Source organism: Mobula hypostoma, chromosome 21 (genome assembly GCF_963921235.1).
Source record: "Mobula hypostoma chromosome 21, sMobHyp1.1, whole genome shotgun sequence".
NCBI lineage: Eukaryota > Metazoa > Chordata > Chondrichthyes > Myliobatiformes > Myliobatidae > Mobula > Mobula hypostoma.
The window spans coordinates 21,615,409-21,638,225 of NC_086117.1; the positions used below are offsets into that span (position 1 = coordinate 21,615,409).

General features: G+C 37.2%; 1 protein-coding gene across 2 annotated transcripts in view; it reads right to left on the reverse strand.

Moving 5' to 3' along the window:
* The window catches only part of qsox2 (quiescin Q6 sulfhydryl oxidase 2), a 63,904-nt gene that overhangs the window by 33,742 nt on the left and 7,345 nt on the right, over window positions 1–22,817 (reverse strand). Inside the window, exons 2-8 of one of the 2 annotated variants that reach the window (XM_063073603.1) lie at window positions 19,682–19,782; window positions 17,703–17,751; window positions 15,330–15,435; window positions 12,811–12,901; window positions 12,014–12,159; window positions 7,175–7,318; window positions 5,987–6,116 (exon numbers count right to left, since the gene is read on the reverse strand). In XM_063073603.1, the coding sequence (XP_062929673.1) occupies window positions 5,987–6,116; window positions 7,175–7,318; window positions 12,014–12,159; window positions 12,811–12,901; window positions 15,330–15,435; window positions 17,703–17,751; window positions 19,682–19,782 (767 nt within the window). The remainder of the gene's footprint in view (window positions 1–5,986; window positions 6,117–7,174; window positions 7,319–12,013; window positions 12,160–12,810; window positions 12,902–15,329; window positions 15,436–17,702; window positions 17,752–19,681; window positions 19,783–22,817) is intronic. The other variant, XM_063073604.1, reaches the window with a different exon arrangement.

The window sequence follows — 22,817 nt, forward strand, 5'->3', positions numbered from 1 at the left end:
ATGTCAATTTCCTTCAATACATCAGCTTTTGGCTAATTGAAATGTAAAAACACAGAAAATATTGTTATTCTTTTCCCCACAAAAGATCATTAAGAAAAGCTTCTCCAGAAGACCTGAAAAGGAGATGAAGCATTTAGCATGCTCAATGTAATCAGATAGATACAAAACCTCCACAGATTTCAACATTTGAATTTAGTATCTCTTTCAAGTTCTTAGTCATAAAGCTAAAAAAGAAAAATCAGGTTTACAAATGCTGATCAACAAAATTTAAAAAAATATTACCTGACAATCTGGTGGGTTCAGCATTATGGAATACATCTAACTAAAATACTAATCCTATTGTCAGTTAAAGGATCAAATTGATCCGTCAAGAAAGTGGAGTATTAAGATGACTCACACTTTAACTCAGCCAACTTTTGTCCTTTGGTAAAGCACCATTAGAAAAAGCGGGGATTAAATTGAGAAAACCTCAAGGGGTAAAAAAAAAATTGCCGCAGGGAAAGAAATTTGTTGGCATCCTCCAACTGCGAAAACTCAGTTACAACAACCTGCAACCCATAATCTGATAAATTAATGGAGGAATAAAAGAAATCCCTTTGAATGCTACCTTTTTCTAGTGTGCAGTTTTTGCATATGCCGATTGGCATCTTAAGCTATTAAAATGTGAAAATTGTCGAGTGATATTTTCTGATGCTCCCATCCTTGGCAAGTTCATGCTTCCTTCAGTAAGATCAAAACTGCAAGCTATATTCCAGTTACATCCTCACCAAGTACTATTCAACTGCAATGGGACTTGATTATTCCTCTAATCAAATCCTCCCATAGTAGAAACTAACATGCAATTTGCCCTCTAAATTGCATGTAGCACTTGCAAATGGCTTTCAATTACTTCTTTTGAAGGACATCAAGGTCCCCTGAACATTACCTCTTTCTCACCATTTGACAATGATTCTGCTCACTTGCACTAAAATAGATGACTCACACTCATTATATTCCATCTGCTATGTTCTTTCCAACTCCAAACTCGTTCACTTTTCCTTGAAGATTATATTGCAATCACAATCCCACCTAGTTTAGTACCATCAGCAAACTTAAAAATATGACAAATATTTCCCCTTGGTCACTCTTGACATACTTTATGCATCCTTGGGGCTCAAGCGTCTACATGGTAGGAGTTGGCCATTAAGCCCAATTTGCCTTACGTTTCCAACAAAGCTGCTGTGCCATTCAGTAAGATCACAGTTTATCCAATCTCCTTAAAGTCTAACTTCATGTCCTTTGCCCATATTCTTTGACTCCCCCAATTAGAAATGTATCTATTGCAGCCTTAAATGTAACCAAGATTCTGTCTCACTAGGTCGCTGTGGCAACGAGATCCAAAAATCACATAACCAGAGAAGAAGTTCTTTATGGGGTCCTTCATACTCTTATTACAAGACTGTACCTCGGGTTCTGAACTCTCCCATTACAGGACATATCCACTTAGCAGCTGCCCTATCTAGCCTCACAGGATCCTTTCTTGTTTCAATCAGATTACTACTTATTCTTCTAAACTCCAATAAGTAGTTCTACCTTTCTTCTTTAGGACAACCCTTCCATACCCGAGATCATTTTGGCAAATAGTCATTGTACTGCTTTTAATGAAAAAAAAATCTTTCCTTAAATGGGGGTGGGGTGGGTGGGTGAAAAAACAAAATTGTTCTCAGTACCCTAAATAGAGTCTCACTTGAGATCTGTGTTATTGAAGTAAAACAAAATTGCATTGCCCTTCTATTCTCCAAATCACTTGGGGCAAGCCAACATTCTATTTGCCTTCTCCATTACCCACTGCACTTAGAAACATAGAAAACCTACAGGCTGTTCAGCCCACAATGCTGTGCCAAACATGTACTTACTTTAGAAGTTACCGAGGGTTACCCATAGCCCTCTATTTTTCTAAGCTCCACATACAAGGAGTTTCTAAGCTCCAGAAACAAGGAGTTTCTTAAAAGACCTTATTGTATCCGCCTCCACCACCATCACCGGCAGCCCATTCCATGCACTCACTACTCTCTGCGTAAAAAAACTTACCCCTGACATCTTCTCTGTTGCTACTTCCAAGCACTTTAAAACTGTGCCCTCCCATGTTAGCCATTTCAGCCCTGGGAAAAAAGCCCCTGACTATCCACATGATCAATGCCTCTCATCGTCTTATACACCTCTATTATATTATATTATAAATTATATTACTATATTATGCCTCTTCAAATGTTCATAAAAACTGCCTCTCAGGATCTTCTCCGCCAACTTACCAAACACTGAAGTAAGATTAACTGGTCTACAATTTCTTGGGCTATCTCTACTCTCTTTTTTGAATAAGGGAACAACATCTGCAACCCTCCAATCATCAGGAACCTCTCCTGTCCCCATTGATGATGAAAAGATCATTGCCAGAGGTTCAGCAATCTCGTCCCTCGCCTCCCACAGTAGCCCTGTATATTAGTTTTCTGCATTTTCTGCAAAATGACCCCCAAATCCAGTTGCACTGCATCTTCCTGCAATTTTTCCTCATAACAGTATTTTTCCCAGGATCCTTTGCTCTTTGCAATAACCTATCGATCCAAATCAGCATTTTAACCCAAATCTATGTGTTCTAATCCTGTTTGAGACCACGTAGAAAATGTCCTACTGGCTCTTTAAGCAGTGCCACCCAGCATACTGCCCTCGCCCCCATCAAATTTAACTCTAGCCTAATCACAGGACAATGACCAATGTATTAACAGGTACATCTTTGGACTGTGGGAGGGAACCAGAGCACTAGGAGAAAACACACACATCCCATGGGGAGGATGTATAGACTCCTTATAGCTGAAATTGAACTCTGATGCCCCCGAGGGAGGAGAAGACGGCGATGCGACGCAGCGTGCGCAGCCTCTCTGGTGAATGATATCTGTATTTGTCAAGTAGGATGCCATGCACAATCCTGATTTGATGGAGACAGACGTGAGAAGGAACATCTGGAGAAACTTCAGAAATGCCCGCTTCGCTGCTGCTGCTACTATGCAATCGAGAATCTCTGGAGGGGAAGGCCCCGAATCCTCGGCTTTGCCTGTTGCTTGGCGGCCGGGGTCGGGGTCGAAGCGCTCGGCAGGGATGGTGCTCGGTATCGGAGGGCTGGTTGGAGGCTCGCAGTTTTCGGACGGACTCAAGAGTTAGCTGTGGTTGGGTGCTTCCAGGGTGCTGCATCAGCAAGTTTGCGGCGCTGGAGGTTCATGGCAAGGAGAGTTTTCTTCCTTCTACCGTCTGCGTGAGATGATGGGGCTATCAGAACTTTGAGACTTTTTTCTACCATGCCCATGGTCTGTTCTTTATCAAATTACGGTATTGCTTTGCTCTGTTGTAACTATATGTTATATTATGTGTTTTTTTAGTCTTGGTCTGTCTTGTGTTTCTGTGCTATCATACTGGAGGAACATTTATCATTTCTTAATGCATGCATTACTAAATGACAATAAACGAGGACTGCGTGTCCTCTTAATCTAAAGCTGTAATAGTATTGACGTAACTGCTATGCTACCAAGGAAACCTTTAGCTATCCTCCAATCCAAAGGAAAAATTCCAGAATTTCTGAGAACTTTGCAAGATGACAACTAGACCTCCACAATCTTTGAAATTACTTCTTTCGCAACTTTGGGACATAAATCATTAGGATGTAGGATCTATCAATTTTCTGGCTCACCAACTTCTCCAGTAACTTTTGACTAACACTCATTTGTTCTCCATTTTCACAAGATTTTTCATTTTCACTTTTTCTAAAATATCTGGAAGGTTTTATATGGCACATGAGATCACTGGGCTGTTCTTGCATTGCTGAAAAAATGAAAATTCCAAAGTTCAACTATAATTCTCACTCAAAAAGAACTTGCACATCCTACCACCTTTCAAACTGTTTCACAGCCAATAAAGTATAAACTTATTTTGAAGAACAATATATTACTGACGTGAGAAACAGAACTCTAAGATGCAAAACAAGCTTTCACAGAAGTAATTTGATAGTGACAGCTAGTTTTAGTGATATTGAATTTGTGTTTGCCAAGGAGTAATCATTAGCTATGATAACAGAATCTCTTTGTGAAGATAAAAATTGAGTAACAATTTTAACCTTTATTAAAATGAGTACATGAACCTGATAGCAAGACGTTCCTATGAGCATAAAAGCAAGCTCTGCAAGCTATCTTCCTGTGGAATCTAGTGTTGAAATACTAATCAGGTTTAAGTCCACAGCGTATTTGCAACTTTAAAGTCTACGGCATTGACATGAATCATCACAGCTGCTATGGTTAAATTGCACACATTTAAATATTGGTGAACTGCCATATCATTTATGTTGCACTTATTTAATGGATCTCATTAAAAAGAAACTAATTTATTTTCTATACTTTACTTACTTGTAGCCTTGACAAATATGCAGAAGTACAAACTACCACACTTGACCAAAGGCTTTACAAAATTTTAGAATGGATTCTTAACTTCTCTATCTAAATTATATCTTTTGTCTTTACCACAAGAAAAAAAGTAAAAACAAAATATGATCAAAGTCTACTTCAATTTAGAGCAGGGGTTCCAAACATGGGTTCCACAGACCCATCGGTTAATGGTAGGGGTCCACAGCAAAAAAAGGTTGGGAATCCTTGATTTAAGAGACATCTGTACATTCTCTATTACTACTTCTATTACACTATTCTCAAGCCAATAGTTAAACAACTTTTTTCAGTCCTGGACCGTAATTCTTGTCTGCTCCTCAAGCTCTGTACGACTAAGACTTTATGCCCAGGATCTTCCATGTGGTGACTTACTGAAGCTGGAACTTCACTTATGGAAAGGACCAAGTCAAAGGTCATCACTTAGAGGGTGATAGGCTAATGCTGATGCTATCTTAGAAGTACCTTAAACGTGGATGTTTTTAGTTACATTGCTCAAAAATTAGGCATGCCATGGTATCTGAACCCTGCATAACCTCTGGTATGCAAAGCCTAAATAACAACCACACAAAACAGGAAGGAAATATAGTTGGCAATTCATCATAATTACTATTACAATTCTACCAACTGTTACATGCTCAAGGAGATCTGTGTTTTTTTGTGAGAATGATGTAATGGTCTTTTGGAGGTCACCTGATGTGAGGTCACGTGATGACATGTGACCCATGACTATATAAGGGTCGACCCAGGTGACCCAGGGGTTTTTTCTTAGTTTGTAGATTTCCAGGTCGAACGTGTTGTGTCTCCGTTTCTGTTGCGTGTTTGGTTTTGTGATGCAGTTTCATGTTTAAAACGGAGTATGGTGTTCTATAGAAAAATACCATATTATTGGACTGGAAATTTTTGCTAGATGTGTTGATTTACCCAATTCCAACAGTAGAAGGGAGAGTGAAGAATTTATCGAAGTACAGAATCGAAGGATCGAGAGAAGTCGGCATTGTTTGGCAGTTTAATAAAGGATCGACCTTATTGAGAGTTCGTTGGGAGGAGCACGACCTGCATCGAGATAACTCTTGCCAAAAAGAGCAAGTAGTTCATACAAAAAGGTGCTCTCTTTCTCTAAAGGAATTTAAGGTCAGTTGATTTAAACTGTTTATTTTCGGCATCGTGAATCCTGTGGACAGAACCAGCAGGAAAGTTGCGTCTGTGAAGAAATCCTTCTCCAGAGAAGTCTCTCCCAATTGAACGTGTAAATCTGTTGGACTTTCAAAGTTATCGCTTTAAGAACTATATCTGACTGTATTGCTTTAAGAACTGTTTTTGCCTTTAACGTTTTAAGAACCAGAGCCGAGGGGCGAGTTGGTGAACGGCTGCATATTTGTTAATTTCCGGTTAAAGCTTTTGTTTATTTTTTTCCCCTTATCGTTTATCCGTGTTTATTGAATGTTTGGTTGTTTTAATATAACCTGTCTCGATTGATATTCATTGTTGCCGGTTACATTACACAACAAAGATATTCCAGTTACCTTTGATAGAACTGTAATTACATCCTTTAGTGCTGTTAGTTCGGGCCCCTCCAATATCTTGTGGCTAGCAAGTTCTACTCGAAGCAGATAATGCAAAGCAGACTCCAGATCAGCCAAATACACCTTACCCCTGAAAACAAAGACAGGTTATATTTTAAATAGCTGTCCATAACCTAAGTGGATAGCGCACCACAACAATGGGACAGTAGCGGGCAATGCACATTCTTTTAATGCAGCTTAATTGCGAAAATTGGAACTACCTACTTTCCGTTTCATAATCTTATAATGGAAGAAGCCAGTTATATTGTAAACAAGGTAGGACAATGGAAACCTGACTGGTTGAGGAGCAATCAATCAGGAGGGACAGACTCCTGATTGAAACTCAATGAATTTCTCTGCTACTTCATGACCACAAATTTATCACCACAAATCTTAAAAAAAAACTAATGCCGTGTCTTTTCTTAAATTTATGCAACCAGCCTGCTGTACATTTACAATTACCTTGAATTTTGAGTTCATTGCGATTGATCTTTGCTTGCTTCATGATCAGCATACTGTTAAGAGGCAGATGTTCACTCTGATGTTGATGAATCCACTCTTTCAATACACAATTGAGATCTTCATTTTATGCTACATGCGGTGTTTTTCTTTTGCTTTAATTAACTTCTGTTCATTACATATGTGAGGTAACTTCTCAGAAGTACTTGTGGTGTGCAGAGGCCTATACATGGTTTGGGAACCTTCCCAGGAGCTAATGGGATTTTCCATTTATGATGTTATGTTAGCACTCAAAAATATTTTGGATTTTGGAATCTCAGCCAAGGGGTACTCAACCTGTACTAGTTACGTTTGGCTGTGAGATGAGAAAAGGATTCTTCATCTTCACAACCAGCAATGTTACAGGACATTTTCTGAAGGCACCACTCTAAAACTAATAAGTAGCCATTACCAATATATTAAACAGCAAATTGATGGGATTCCCATTGGGCAGATCAAGAGTATCTCAAAAATATTAGTGGGTGAAGCAAGCCAAACAGACCCTGTTCATCTATTCATTAAAATTCTGGTTGATCCTTCATCTCCACCACCCTAGCTTAATCCTACATTGCTTGATACTCCCAAGTATTTCTGAAAATTTACAACTTGGTTATAGACTAAAAAACACTAAATTTTGAAAGAAAAACTTACTGATCAATATCGCTCCAGGGCTTTAATGCAACTATTGTCTCTTCTCTCTGTTTCACAGGCTCTTTTTTTCGGAAAGGCAGTCTCTTGGTTACACCTGGCAAAGACTTTAAATAGGAGGTAAAGAATGATCGCAGAGACTTCTGTCTATTTAGAAAACAGAAATTGAGTAATCAAATTAAAACTGTGTAATATTTATTCAATGACATTTCTCATATTTCCATTAGCACCCTGATTGATCTTATTCTTCAGCATTTTCAAAAGTTTCCCCAAAAGACTTGTCTGCATTATTACAATTTAAAGTTACAGTCAGTTAGTTTACAATTAAAGTTCATATATGAATAATTAAAGTGCACTGCAAAAATGCTTCAAATAATCACTTTCATAAGTTCTGTTTTATATTTAAAGATTAAAAAGGGTCAAATTCAAATCACACAATTATCAAATTACTGGACACCAAAAACAAAATCAAACTGCAAACAAATGTCCCTTAAACTTCAGAGGTAGAAAGAAAATGAATTAAGTCCATTAATAAAGTAACCAAAATGAAAAATTCATAGCCAATGCATCCAGAGATGTTGGCAACCAAATTAAAAATTGCCATTTTCCTTATACAAGGACTGAAGTCTTCATTACTGCTTTTGCCCCAGAACCATTGCAGGCTCGGCCTGCTGTGGTGACTTCTCAGAAAAATATCCATGGGCAGCCGGGAGTACAGACTCTCGAGTACAAGAAGTATAATGATAAGGAGCTATCTGAGATGGCTGCTCGTTTTAAACAAAGGTCTGGGGAATCACTGACCGAATGGTTCCTCTGCTTGTGGGATGATGGAGGTGCTAGTACAATCTTTTATCCTGAAGAACTAGCAAGGCTAGGGTCTTTAACCACGAATTCTCGTATTAATATTGATATTCTTGTATTTGGAGTATTGTGTGCAGTTTTGGTTACCAAATTACAGGAAAGATATTAATAAGGTTGAAAGAGTGCAGAGAAGGTTTACAAGGATGTTGCTGGGACTTGAGAAACTGAGTTACAGAGAAAGGTTGAATAGGTTAGGACTTTATTCCCTGGAGCATAGAAGAATGAGGGGTGATTTGATAGTGGTATATAAAATTATGATGGGTACAGATAGAGTGAATGCAAGCAGGCTTTTTCCACTGAGGCTGAGGGAGAAAAAAAACCAGAGGACATAGGTTAAGGGTGAAGGGGGAAAAGTTTAAAGGGAACATTAGGGGGAGCTTCTTCACACAGAGAGTGGTGGGAGTGTGGAATGAGCTGCCAGATGAAGTGGTAAATGCGGGCTCACTTTTAACATTTAAAAACTTCGACAGGTACATGGATGAGAGGTGTATGGAAGGATATGGTCCAGGTGCAGGTCAGTGGGACGAGGCAGAAAAATGGTTCAGCACAGCCAAGAAGGGCCAAAAGGCCTGTTTCTGTGCTGTAATGTTCTATGGTTCTATTATGACTTCAGTAAATCTAACCAAGCTTATTATTTATCACAGAATAGGACTGCATTAAGGAAAACAAAATGAAATGTAATTAGCTGAAGAGATTAGGAAAAAAAGAAACATTATTTGGATTGGAACAGTGTCACAAACAACTGGAACAGAAAAAAAGTGTAAAAACTCTGTTTAAAGAGTTATCAGCTGGTTACTTTAAACATAATTACAGAGCTGGAACAGCACAAAATATAGACTAGTGGCCATGTGAGAAGAAAAGTGCTGGTGCATACTGTACTATTCCATGCTCATAAAGATATATTAAATAAGGCATTATTAAATTATTTTAAAAATCATTTTAATTTGAAGCAATTTATTGCAAAGCAGAGGTTAAGAAAACAAAAAATGATTACTTTTAGTAATTATTAATTACCACAATAAACTGGTGCTAGAGGCTGTACATGTCATCAGACAAGCCATTCAAGATAATGAAATTCTACCAACCTGCAATGGACAACAAATGTTTGGCTGCATGGTACATTAAACTCAGTGATTTTATAAGTATTAATGCTTGAGATCAGCATTTATTTTCTGCACAGCAAGCTCCCTTTCAGCACTGATTTGCCCTAGCTGAGAGGAAGGATATTCATAGTAGTGAAATTATGTCAGCATGTGAAAATCTGGAAGGATGAGTAACATCTTTTTGGTGGTATTTTGACTTCAAAGTATTTTTCTAAACTACTTACAGGAAAGATTCCTAGCAGGATCAGGTCACTGACTGTGAAATCTGTTGTTTTGTAGCAGCGGTACTGTGCAAGGTACAAACATACAAGTTACTAAAACTAAATAGTTCAAAAGGGGAATAGTGTGGTAGTGTTCATGAATTCATAGACTGTTCAGAAATCTTATGGCAGAGGGGATGCTGTTCCTAAAATGTTGAGTGCGCATCTTCAGGATCCTGTACCTCCTCCCCAATTGTAATGAGAAAAGGCATCTGTTAGATGGTGAGGGTCACTTTTTGAAGATATCCTCAATCGTGGGGATTGGCTGAGTCTATAAACCCCCCGGAGACTCTTTTGATCCTGTACACTGGAGCTCCAAACTAGGTGGTGATGCAACCAGTTAGTATGCTCTTCACCATACATTTGTAGAAATTTGCGGGGGTCTTTAGTGACATACCAAGCCTCCTCAAACTCCTAACAATGTATAGCCACCAATGTGACTTCTTCATGATTGCATCAATGAGATGAACTAGATCTTCTGAATTGCTGATGTCCAGGATCTTGAAGCTGCTCACCACTTATCCATCTATGAGGACAGGTGTGTATTTTCTTGATTTTCCCTTCATGAAATCCACAATCAATTTCTTGATTGTACAGATGTTGAATGTAAGGTTGTTGTTGCATCACCACTAAACCAGTCAATACACTGTGGTCTCCTGATGAGAAAGCCATGGATCTTACATGACTCTCCAATGCCACAAAACTACTTAGGCAAAATGTCCAAATCTTGAGGTCAAAACTTGCTTTTCCCCTTTGATTTGCTCTCTGAGAATTCTCATTGGGTGCTCATTCTGCTCGATGGCATCATGATTGCTGGAAGCCAGGATTCTCGAAGCAGTTAAGGTAATACAGTGTTGAGAAAAGAGAAAATTTATCAGGGAACACATTTTTAGATGCAGCCACTGTGCACTTGTTCCATGTGGATTACAAGGAGGCTACGATGACATGGATTCAGTCAAGCTGCTTAATGGTGTTAAGTACTGCACTCATCCAGTCAAATGGAAGCTTGACTATAGAGGCTGGAGTCAAAAAGGGAATCACTCATTACACAATACTCAGTTCCTGACCTCCTCTTGTAGCCAGGGTATTTATGCGACTGATCCAATTCCGTTTTTGTTTGCAATGATCTTCATGATGTTTGTTGTTTTGTGTGGTTGACTATGGGGGGCGGGGGTGCGGCGAATGCCTGTTTAATGGTATATCATAAAGATCAAGTGCAGGTGGGTGGATTCTCATACTGATTGTTATCGTCTGGCCCTTTGGCATAAATATTCCTGGTCATCTATCATCCCAAGCCCGTCCATTATCCCAGTCTTGCTGCTCATAGAGGTAGATTATTTTCATTTGCTGACTAACTACAAATGGAATTGAACATTGTGCGGTTATCAGCTAGTGTCACCACTTATTCTAACCTTGTGATAAAGCAGCCGCGGCTACCCAGGGCACTACCTCGGTGATGTCCTGCGGCTGGAATGATTGACCTTCAACAACCACAATCATCCGTTGTTTGCACAAACATGATGAGAAATTCCTTTTGGAAATTTATTTTAATCCGGGAAAAAAATGAGTAAGTTTCATTTTGCTTGGCTTTAGCACTCTTCTTTGGATATTTTGCACTGTATTCAATTATTTCACTACTTTTTGTTTTATCCATCCATCCCCAGATTAAATTCTTTAACTGCCTCGTACACTATGGATTAGATATATTTCTATTAAATATTCTTTGCAAACAGTAGCTGAACCTTAAAGAAAACTAGAGAGCAAATCAAAGGGAAAAGCAATTTTTGAACTGAAGATTTAGACATTTTGCCCTATGCTTAAAGTAGTTTTGCAGCATAGTAGAGTCATGTAAGAAATAGCAAAGAAATACAAAAGCTTTAAAACATCTTGAAATATTTATCAGTGAATTACAATAGACAAATGAATGAGATTGTCAAAAAAAATAACTTCAAAAGGATTTTTAAAATAACCATACACATGATGCAACAAAACATTAAATTTCCAAGTATTTTGCTTGGACGATGAAAGCAATTTGAAAATACCCCAAATCCTACCCAGTTAATTTGAGCCTGTTACTTTACTAGAATGAAGACCAAAAAAATCTTATGGTATAGCAAGAACCACCAATAGCAGTGTACTGATTTTGTGTTTACATGAACACAAGATGCTTTATCAAATGGATGATGTAATGATAGTAGAGATTTGCAATCATGACAATAACAAAATGCACGCCACTAAAATAACAGGTAACAACGAGCTTGTGGATACAAATCTGCAAGCCCCAAAGAAGAATATCACACTGAACTCATATAATGTATATATTTATTTCACCTTCCATCTCCAAAACCACTTTTAGGTTAAATGAAAAACTGGAAAAATGTTTTCCACTACCTCTGTGCTTGCTCCATAGCCTGATGGTGTGAGAGAGAAACCTTCCCCCATCTCAAACAGTAAAGTCACCAAGTGGCAAATGCATTTTCTTTCCAACCAGGGAAAGTCGAGCAGGCACTACACAGCAACACCTAAATGTATTGTTTTGTTCCTTCTCTATTCCATTTCAATTCATACAATACAGCATAAGTTATTATACAGTTCACGCAAGTAATTTGTACACTCACATGTAAATCAATCCATGAGAGCCATTGGGATGGAATAGGTAGCAAGATGGCAATGAATGAATATCTAGTTTCGCCATCAATTTTTTATCTATATCCGTTGCTCGGTTTACCACAATATTTTTATACTGCATTAAGTCAAGAATCACCTATTAAAAGACAACAAACAGCTGTAAACATCATTGTCTGGTTAATTTAATTATACAATTAAATTTCATTTTTTCAAAGTAATCAATCTTCTATTTGTTCTAAACATACCATCGGGGTTGTTCAGATATATTGTGTAAATTTCTGGATTTATCCCCCAAGCTAAGCATCTGGAATACAGATGACCCAAATGGAATGTACAATCTAGCAAACTAAATTGGGACTTTTATTCAAACCAATTCCAGAGAACATAATTCTACAATTTGAAATGAAAATATTCAACTTAGTGCAAATGAATTTAACTTGCATTCAGGATGCTACAATACATCATGTTATTTCAACTTCGAACTACTGCTATGATCAGAGCTGGACATTGATTGTACAGGATTTTGCTTACAGATTATAATAAATGTATACGAACATGCTAGATCTCAACACTGGTTGTTTATTGAAAAATGCATTCACTATTAATCAATTCTCGTTAATTTTTAAACCAAAGTTATTAGATATATTTCATCACTTTCACTTATGTAAAACAAAATTTGATGCAAGAGACAAACCTTCCAATTTGTTGAATGGAGAGGGCCAGAAAAGAAGAACTGCAACAGAATGAAGGAAATGGAGAACAAACTTGGCAGACATGACAAACTTACCTCCCGACCCACATAGGACAACTCTGTTTCAAAGATAACAGCAGTGTAATGCCTCTGGTGTTTACCCATGTTTGTTAGGATTGAAGAGGAGCTGAAAGTGAGGAAACACATTTTAAAGACCAGTCATACTTTTGAGAAAGATAATTCAAAAAATGTACAACAAAGGCTGCTCCTAAAGTGATTTCTATTTTTCATTTGAACAAAACTTTGGATGGATGGCAGAATTAATATTATAAATTAGAAGTTTCAGATTTCTGTAAAGAAACTAAATGTATTCAGCAAACTTTCAGAACTTTTGTTTGAAGATCATGGCAATCCAAGCTAAACAGCATGTTTCACATTTCTGAATTTTAATTTTAAATTTGAAGGGTTTCTAATTTTTAGTTCACCTTCTGAAGACACACTGTTAGATTGCTTAACGGGTTTGCACCTTCAGACAGCCGTCAATAATAGTACACCCTTTCCCAACAAATAAAAAAGCTCAAACAGTAACCTTCTCATACACTATACAATCTTGGAGCTCATGCACACCAAACTCCAAAGCTTCTCTCCATGCAGTTAATGTTCTTAACGTCTCAGGCAGACTTTGCTGCACAGTAGGTTTTGGAACACTTGATCACTGGTCTATTCCCCAAGTCAAAATTTCCAGTAAAAATTACTGAGATCTTGATTAACAATAATATCACAATGAATCAATGACCTTATGTTTTGTATGTCTTAATACTACAAAATCTAGTTTGTTTCAATATATTATGACCAATGGACATCAATAAGATCAAAATAAATTTATTACCAAAGTACATACATGTCACCATATACAACCTTGAGATTTGTTTTCCTGTGGGCATACTCAGCAAATCTATAGAATAACTAACAGCATTAATGAAACATTATCCAGAGAGAAGACAACAAACAGTGCAAATGTAAATATAAATAAAGAGCAATAACTAACAAAAACATGAAACAGCAAGATAGAATCCTTAAAGTGAGATAATTGATTGTGGGAACGTTTCAATGGATGGGCAAGGGGGGAACAAGATCGAAAGTCATAAGTTCAAAGTAAAATTTATTATCAGTGTACATACATGGCACCATATACAACCCCAAGATTCTTTTTCTTGTGGGCATAGTTAGGAAATCTATAGAATAGTAACTGTAAACAGGATCAATGAACAAACTGCGCAAATGCAAATATAAATAAATAGCAATAAATAAAGAAAATGGAACAACAAGCTAGTGTCCTTAAAGACAGACCATTCCATTGGTTGTGGGAACACCAGAAATAGAACGAGTGTAGTTATCCCCTTTTGTTCAAGAGTCTGACAACAGCCTGATGATTGTGGGGTAGAAATGGTCTTGAATCTAGTTGTGTGAGTCCTGAGGCACTTGTACCTTTTACCTGATGGCAGTGGCGAGAAAAGAACGTGGCCTGGGTGATGAGAATCTCTGATGATAGATGCTGACTTCCATGCAATTATGCTTAATGGTTGGGAAAGCTTTACCCCTGATGTACTGGGCCAAATCCACAACCTTTTGTAGGATTTTCCATCAAAGGCACTGGTGTTTCCATACCAGGCTGTGAAGCAGCCAGTCAATACACTCTCCACTACACATCTTTTGAAGTTTGTCAAAAGTTTTGGATGTCATGCCAAATCTGCACAGTCTCCCAAGTAGAGGGCTGACGTACTTAATTTGCAATTGCACTTATGTGCTGGGTCCAGGACAGGTCCTTTGAAATAGAAACACCCAGGAATTTAAAGCTGCTAACTCCCTCCCCTCTGATCCCCTGCTGAAGACTGGCTCTGGGCCTCTAGTTTTCCACTCCAGTTCCTTGGTCTTGCTGACATTGAGTGAGTGGTTGTTGTTACTACACCACTCAACCAAATTTTCAATTTCCATCATGTATGCTGACTCACCACCACCTTTGATTGGGCCCACAACAGTGGTGTCATCAGCAAATTTGAATATGGTGTTGGAGCTGTGCTTAGCCACACAGTCATGGGTGTAAAGCGAGTAGAGTAGGGGACTAAGCACACAGTCCTGTGGTGCACCTGCGTTGATAAAGATCATGGAAGAGATGTTGTTACCAATCCATACTGAGTGGGGTCCACAAGTGAGGAAATCCAGGACCTGATTGCACAAGGAGGTATTGAGGCCAAGGTCTTAGAGCAATAAGATTGCATACAAGTAATTTACGTTGTGCAAATAGATGAGAGAATTTTGCACATGACAGACACAAGGAAAAAAAACTGAAATAATGATCAAAGTCTAGTTCCTTCATTCCCTAATAGAGAGAAGGCTGCAAATCAATTTGCTGCACAGTGATTAGAGGAGAGAGGTAAAATGTAACTGCAATGTGGAATGATAGAATCAGACTAAATGTGAACAGCTCACCAAAAATTTAGAGACAGTAGGTGGCACCCTTTTCAAATAGATCACAAGCAAAATCTCTCCAAACTAGTGTTAAAAGACAATGTTATTTCTGTTATTCCTTCAAAATGTTAAATTTCCAACAATACCTGATTGGTTGCAATACAGGGCAAGCAGGCGGCTTATTAGTATTTGTACTATTTTGTAGGAAGTCAATAATTATCTGTCGTAAAGTCTGCACCTCCCTGTTTGATCCTACAAAACAAATATTTGGAAATTTAAGATCCTTCAGCTGTTATCCAAAAGCATCATTGCAAAAGCAAGTATAACTGTCTAAACTTTGTGACTTTCACCAACATTTATTAAATATCAGATTTATAAGTTTTGGCAGCACTCAAAATGAATGATTTAAAAAGTTGATTCCAAAACCAGATACCCTTGAAGTGTAACAAAATGTTGAAACATAATGATAAAATTATCAAGGGGAAAATCTGCAATGATGTAAACAAAAATAACAAATTGTGTCTCTTCTCTACGAAATTAACAAAAAAAACAATAAACTTTACTCTGTATATTGCTCTGCATTTCCAGTTACACAAGATCAACTAAAACTCTTGACATGATAGCAATTGCTTATATTTAAAAAAAAAATCTTGGTAAGTAGACTTGGCTATGAAGGCCAGCAATTATCAAACCTTAATTGATCCCAAATTGATGGGTTACTTGCCCATTTCAGAGGCCATTAAGAATAAACCATCTTCATTGATAAGATAGGTCAGACCAGGTAAGGATGAACAATTCCTTCTTTGAAGAACATGAAAGGACTAGTCTGGTTTTTAAATAACAATTCAGCTGTTTTGTAGTCACTATTACTAGTAATTACTTTTTATTATTAATGTATTTAATTAATTGAATTTAATTTCCCCAACTACCATGGTGGGAACTGAATTTATGAATCCTGATCAGTGAACTCAGGCAACTATTTACTAATCAGTTAAAACCGCATCACAAGTATATGCAGAGCAGATTTAATGGGACAGTTTAATTTATATTCCATTGACCTCTGGATTATTAACCATTATAAAAGGGGATTGGTTATACACTATGGAAATATTTATGGCATCCATTAAGTAGAGAATAAAGATGATTCCTTCAAATATGGAGGAACAAAGGACTGCAGTGCTAGCGAAAATGTGGTTTAAAAAAAAGAAAAAAGACATTTAAATATGAAAACAACAGATTCTGTAAATCTGAAACAGAAACACTCAGCAGGTCAGGCAGCATCTGTGGAAAGAGAAATAGTTAATATTTTAGGTCTAGGATTCTTTGTCAGAATTGGGAGAGAGAGAAAAAATGAGTTTTTAGCAGCAGAGACAGAGGAGGAATGGATAGAAGAAAAAGAAAGTATTTTTTGAAAGGTGAGACAAAATTAGTTAAAACGGCAGTAAGTAGTAGATACCCTCTACTGGTTTTATTGTGTTGATATCAGTAGGACTCAGCTGGAGATACCCAGCAGATCAAACTATATTAAAGGGGCAAAAAAAATTGAGCCAAAAATACAGATAAATGATTAGCAGAAATTGTCAACTGTTATTCAGGTAGAAAGAACATTACCTGAAGTTGGAAAGTTTAATATTGAATTCCAAAGGTTGTAATATGCCCACTAGAAAGTGAGCATCAATTCGTGAGCTTGCACAGGGATGCACTGCAGTTAACCATAGATAGATCAGAGTGATTAGGATAAAGCATTTAAGTAGCAGCCGATTTAATTGGAAGCTCAGGATTATTCCTGCGGACAAACCCAAGTGCTCCACAAAGTAATCACGCAATCAAGCCTTTGCATTCTCTAGTAAAGAACACGAAATAAAGTACACTAAAATGGAAAAGTTAGACAACTTATGGTTAACAAAAGTGAATCAGTGCTTCACCGAGGAGGACTGTTTGGGCCTCTGGATGGAAAGAAGGCAATAAGTGAAAATGAGAAATAAGAGAAATCTTTGTTTGCATGAGAAGGTGCCATAAGACAGGAAATAACAGATGGGGACAGAAGAGTGGACCAGGGAGAAATGCCATCAGAATGCTAATAATAGAGGGGCAGGAATATTCGTCTGGTGCTAGAATCCTTTTGTTTCTAACATAATAGTGCAAATTACTCAAAGATTCTAGATGGTACGGGTGACCATTCTCCATAACATGATAAATTTTATTTCTAACAACCTCAGTGCTTGGTAGATATATACAAGAATAACTCAGCCATTTTCAAATAAGAAGGGGATAAAACATCTGTAGAACAGAAACCATCTCAAAGTAGAGTATTTATACCTAAAGGCACCATGACTGTTGCCATTACAAAGGTAAGTACCTACCCAAATCTTCTACCAAATAACACAGTAATATTACTTCCACATTCAAATTACAGAAATTCAAATTAGTTAACTAGTATTTGGCTATTAATATTACATCAGGTGCCCTTTGTTCAATTATCTGCTAAATATGTAACTTCTTCTATAAGGTTCTCATACCTTTATAATCTTCTCCAGTTGTGAAATGACCTACAAGTGCTTTGAAGTACTGCAAGGGAGCAACAAAATAAAAATTAATGATATTAATAACAGACTTCTTACTGATAGCACAAGAGTTTGTTGCTTTTGTTTAATATTTTCATTTGTTTACACAAAACCACATGCAATTTTGAAAATTAGGAAGAAACTTGACAAAACATTTTTATTCTAAAAAATTCATCTATAAAATTAATCTCACCCAAATTATGATTAGTCACTATTTCTTCTGAAACCCACTTCCTTCCACTATAATTAGTAATTTATTACTTCCCAATTGCACTGAGCTATTCTGCAGTATTATGGTTGGGCTGTCAAGATCAAAGTAGAAATTTAGTTGTATATCGCTGAGAGAAAAAAAAGCAATGTAATGCAAGCCTCAAATTAAATGTTCTAAATTCCTGGAAGATGAAAACAAAACTGCTGACATAGCTGTGCCAGCCAAAATTTCTTAAGAATACAGTCAGTCCAGAGAACAAACAAAAACAATGTAACAATAAGCATTGCACTCAACTCATTAATAACTAGGTTTCTGAGCTCAAGGCTGTCGAGAAATCATGCTCAGCTACACCGAGAACTTCAAATGGGGAAAATTGGAGATTCATGACGTTTTACTTTGACTGAAAAAAACAATTGGTCAAGCATCCTTAGGCTGGCCAAGTCCTAAATTCTGTCTGAGGCAAGACAGTGGAATAAAAAAAAATTGTTGATCATGCAGTCATATGGTTTTCATCTCAACAGCAATACTGGGGAACTATTATCATATTACTCCAGATCATCTTAAAGCCACTCTGCTGAAAGGAAAAGACAAACAACTTGTCATGCAATTTGGAATTCGTAAAGATATCAATTGAGTACTTTTCTATAAACAAGAGAGAAGATTCTCCTTGCTTATTTAGTAACTGCTGACAAGGTTGACAATGAAACAAAAAAATATTGTTACGCAGCTAAAGGAAATGGAGACCAAATTAGAAAGATTGAGAATATTGACTGAGAATTTACATCTCAAAACAGCAGTAACTTTTGTTTTGTGCAATACACAGTGTGCTGGAGAAGCTCAGCGGGTCAGGCTGCATCTATGGATGGGAATAAAGAGTCAATGTTTCGGGTCCAGACCCTTCATCAGGACTGGAAAGGAAGGGGAGTAACTTTTTTTAAATATACAATTTATGAAAATCATAAGAATTAGCATATTTAACATATTTCCTTGATATTGCTTTTGCCTACTGCATTATGATACAATTTCTCCTAATGATGTACATTGTTATTTTATCTTACCCCAGTCAAGAACCAATGATTTTCACCCTTTAAATCAGGAGTGCATTGAACAATTGCAAAACTTCAGGAAACATCTGTTCTCTATGGTACACTGTATTTATCCTTATTCTGCTGAAATTCACCATGCAGGGAATTTTTCTAGTAGGACACTAGTTACATGCTGGCCAACTGAAATAATTAGGAATAAAACCTAAATTGTAACAAATATGTAATAAATAAACTTCAAAAGAATAACAAATTTTCAATGATATGGTAAACACAAAGGACATTAATACCAGCTTCTGATTTAACAAGAAGCCAGTATAAATAAATGGCATGATAATTAATTAGATGGGGAAAAAATAAATTCATTTTTTTCGAACTTCAAAGCCAAGGGCACCTGATGGGCTAATATTGCTGCTTTGGTAGTTCTAGACTGTATGTACTGGTCTAATAATGCAAGGAAGGAAACTTCACTGTTAAGTTAGTTCACAATTATAATGCTGTTGTGCTTTATCTACCCACGTAATGAGATAAAAATTGATACATTTCAGGAGATAGTGCAAAAAGGAACTGATAATTAGTAAAAATTTTTCATTTCGAAATGCAAGTTTGCAAAGCGATTCACTGCACAAAGACACTATTTCTATCACATGCTCAGCCAGTAAGTACAAGTATGTCCTTACCCTAAAAGTTGGATAGAAGTGAACACCAAATTCTGTACAAGTGGCAAAATTCTTCTCATCAGCACAGTCCATCGCACCTAACCTGATAGCCAATTCCCAATCTACAAAGAAATGTTCATTCCATTATTTTTCTGATACAAATCTCATCTTTGAAAGGTGAATGGGATACTTAGATCAAATAGGGAATAGAATATAAAAGCTGAAATTTCTAGTTGAATTCATGCCAACTAGAACCAATAAATTTGAATGTTATGGACTAAGAATTTTAAAGCTGCCTTCCTGGAGTACAGTTAAACAAAATCTAAACTGCAATATTGATTTTTATGCAGATGAAGTGCCAGTTAATTTCCCTTCACAGGTAGAAGTTAATTTAGGTTCTATAAAAACTAAATGTGCATCAATGATCTGCTTCACTCCAGCTGCCTGGGACAAGTCAGATGGTGGCAGCACAATAAATGTTGTGAAGTGGAAAAGGAAAACAATTTTTATCCACAACCACAGAGATGAAACCAGAGCAGGAGATTACTTATTGTAAAATTCAGAAACATAATCATAAAAAGCTTTCCACAAAATAAGTACTCAATATTTTAAAAACACTGCAATGGGGTGCAGGTCAAGTGCCAAATAAAACTCAAACTGTTTCCTCATCAGGCGGATGCAAACACAAACTACCTTTATTAAACAAGGACTCGAATAAAAACTAATGAAAAATAAATGCACTCCACTAAAAGTGCTTACACCATAGAACAGAGAACATTAAATTGATCTGAAACCTTAAAAACAATAAAAAGGCACTGTACTTAATTCTGTAATTTAGCTTCTCTTTTGATGAGGAAACAAAGGCATTTTAAAATTTTCACTGCAAAAGTTATCTAGGGAATTACAGAACTGTTAAGTGGTTCAGAATTAGTCCATCTTTCTGCTGCAATGTGCTCATACAACAATGTTGAGGTACAATCAATATGCCAGTTAACAGCAGCTTTAAAAATACACTGCTAGCTGCAAGTTAACAACTGACTCATATGATCAATGTGTGCTTGTGGCCTTAGCATGTGTTATGCAAAAAAGCCAAAAATAGCATTGTTATCTTATGGATACATTTATGAAGCAGCAACTTTTCCTCTCCCAGTGTTCCTACCACTAATGTACTAAACTATGCAGTTCAATGATATTTTCCAAATTATGAGATAGCAAACTAAAATGCTAAATTAAATTGGAGGATCTTTCAAATGTGTCTTTTGCACATTATAAAATATTGCACTTTTTCTGTTCATGTACTGTGTATGTTATCAGCAATTTATTATCCATTGTATTTGCTCAGGAATGAGCTGTATTCTGCCAACTTTATGGAACTCGTGTAGGTATGTGTACAGTACCACTTGGGGATAGAACTTCAGGGCTTTGCTCTGATGTGGAAAGACAAACATATTTTCAAGTGCACTTACTACCCTTCATTTTGACAACAGTGGTTCCAGAGTTGTTGCAGTTCTGGCAGAATACTGCAGTGCATTTTTTTTTAAGAGGGAGAACACACTGCTGGCTTGGTCTACTGGCAACAGAGATCAGGCACTTTGGGGCTGTATGTGTCAAGTGAAAAGTGCTGAAGCTGGATGATGCTAATCTTTTCCCACACTCTCTGTAACATGTTTTGTCCTTTTCTTTATGCCTCTTTCCTCTGAAATGTAAACTGTTTCTCTTTAAGTGTTTTCTAGCATTTTACTTTGTGATTCCCAGTAGTGGCATTTTCAAAAAAATTTTTACTTCCCAAATGTTATAGGAGCTGCATCAAGCAGGAGGTGCAGAAGCCTAAAGTACCACAGCACCAGGTTCAAGAACAGCTGCTGCCCACCCACCATTTGACTCTTGAAATAACCTACACCACCCTAATCACAACAATTTAGTAACAGTGACCACTTCGCACCAAAATGGACTTGATTTTGCTCTAATTGAGCTTTCTTGTAAAATATGTATCATTTATGTTGAATTTATGTTTTTCTTATGAATGGTGCTTATATGTTGGCACATGTTAAGTTTTTCATTTCACCTATGCATATTGGGCATGTACTTGTTCATATAACAATAAACTCATCTTCAACTTTTATTTAACCAATCCAGGCTATTGCAGTATTCAACACTGTCCTAACTTGTGGATGGTGGAAGGATTTGAGGAAATAAATCTTATTGCAGAAGACCCACTCCCTAACGTCGTAACCATAGCATCTACATGACTAGCTGACCAGTTAAAAAACTAGTCAATGAGGAATCTCATGATGATGAATTATGGGAAATTCAGTGATAGCTGTCCCATTAAATATCAAGGGGACACTGTCATTACCTGGTTCTGAATGTTATCTGGGTCCACCTGTATAAAAGCATAGACTGCTTCGTTATTCAAGGAGGTAGAAGTAGGTCATGTACAAAATTCTCACATCCAACATCACAATGAATAGCAACACACAAAATGCTGGAGGAACTCAGCAGGTAAGGCAGCAGCATCTATGGAAAAGAATAGATAATCAATGTTTCGAGCAGAGACCTTTCTTCAGGACTCAGAAGGGGGCAAAGACCAGAATACAAAGGTTGAGGAAGGGAAAGAAGGCTATGGGAAGGCAGGTGGGTGGGAAAGGTCAAGGGCTGGAGAAAGAATCTGATAGGAGAGGACAGTGGACCTCGGAGAAAGGGAAAGACAAGGGAACCCAGGGGAAGTAATAGGCACGTAAGAAGGAGTAAAAGGTCAGAGTGGGAAATAGGGGAAGGAGTTGGGGGGGGGGGGTGTTTACCGAAGGAGAAATTGATATTCATGCCATCAGATTGGAGGCAAACCGGATGGAATAAAAGGTGTTGCTCCTCCATCCAATAATGAATAGTTCTTCTACCACATCCTGCCATTTTTGTGCCTCCATTACACCAGGCAGTTAAATGCATGCCGATTTCAAAAGATTTTCTGGAACTTCAGAAAATTTCAATGCTGGAAAACTAAGATAAAAGCAGAAAATGCTTTTATTATTGGTCACATTGTCACAAGTATACAGAGGATAGAACAGTAGGTTAATGCACACACCCTCGAGATGCACCTGTGTTGATTGTCTACATGGACATGTTATCTCTGATCCATAATGACTGTCGTCTCTTGTTG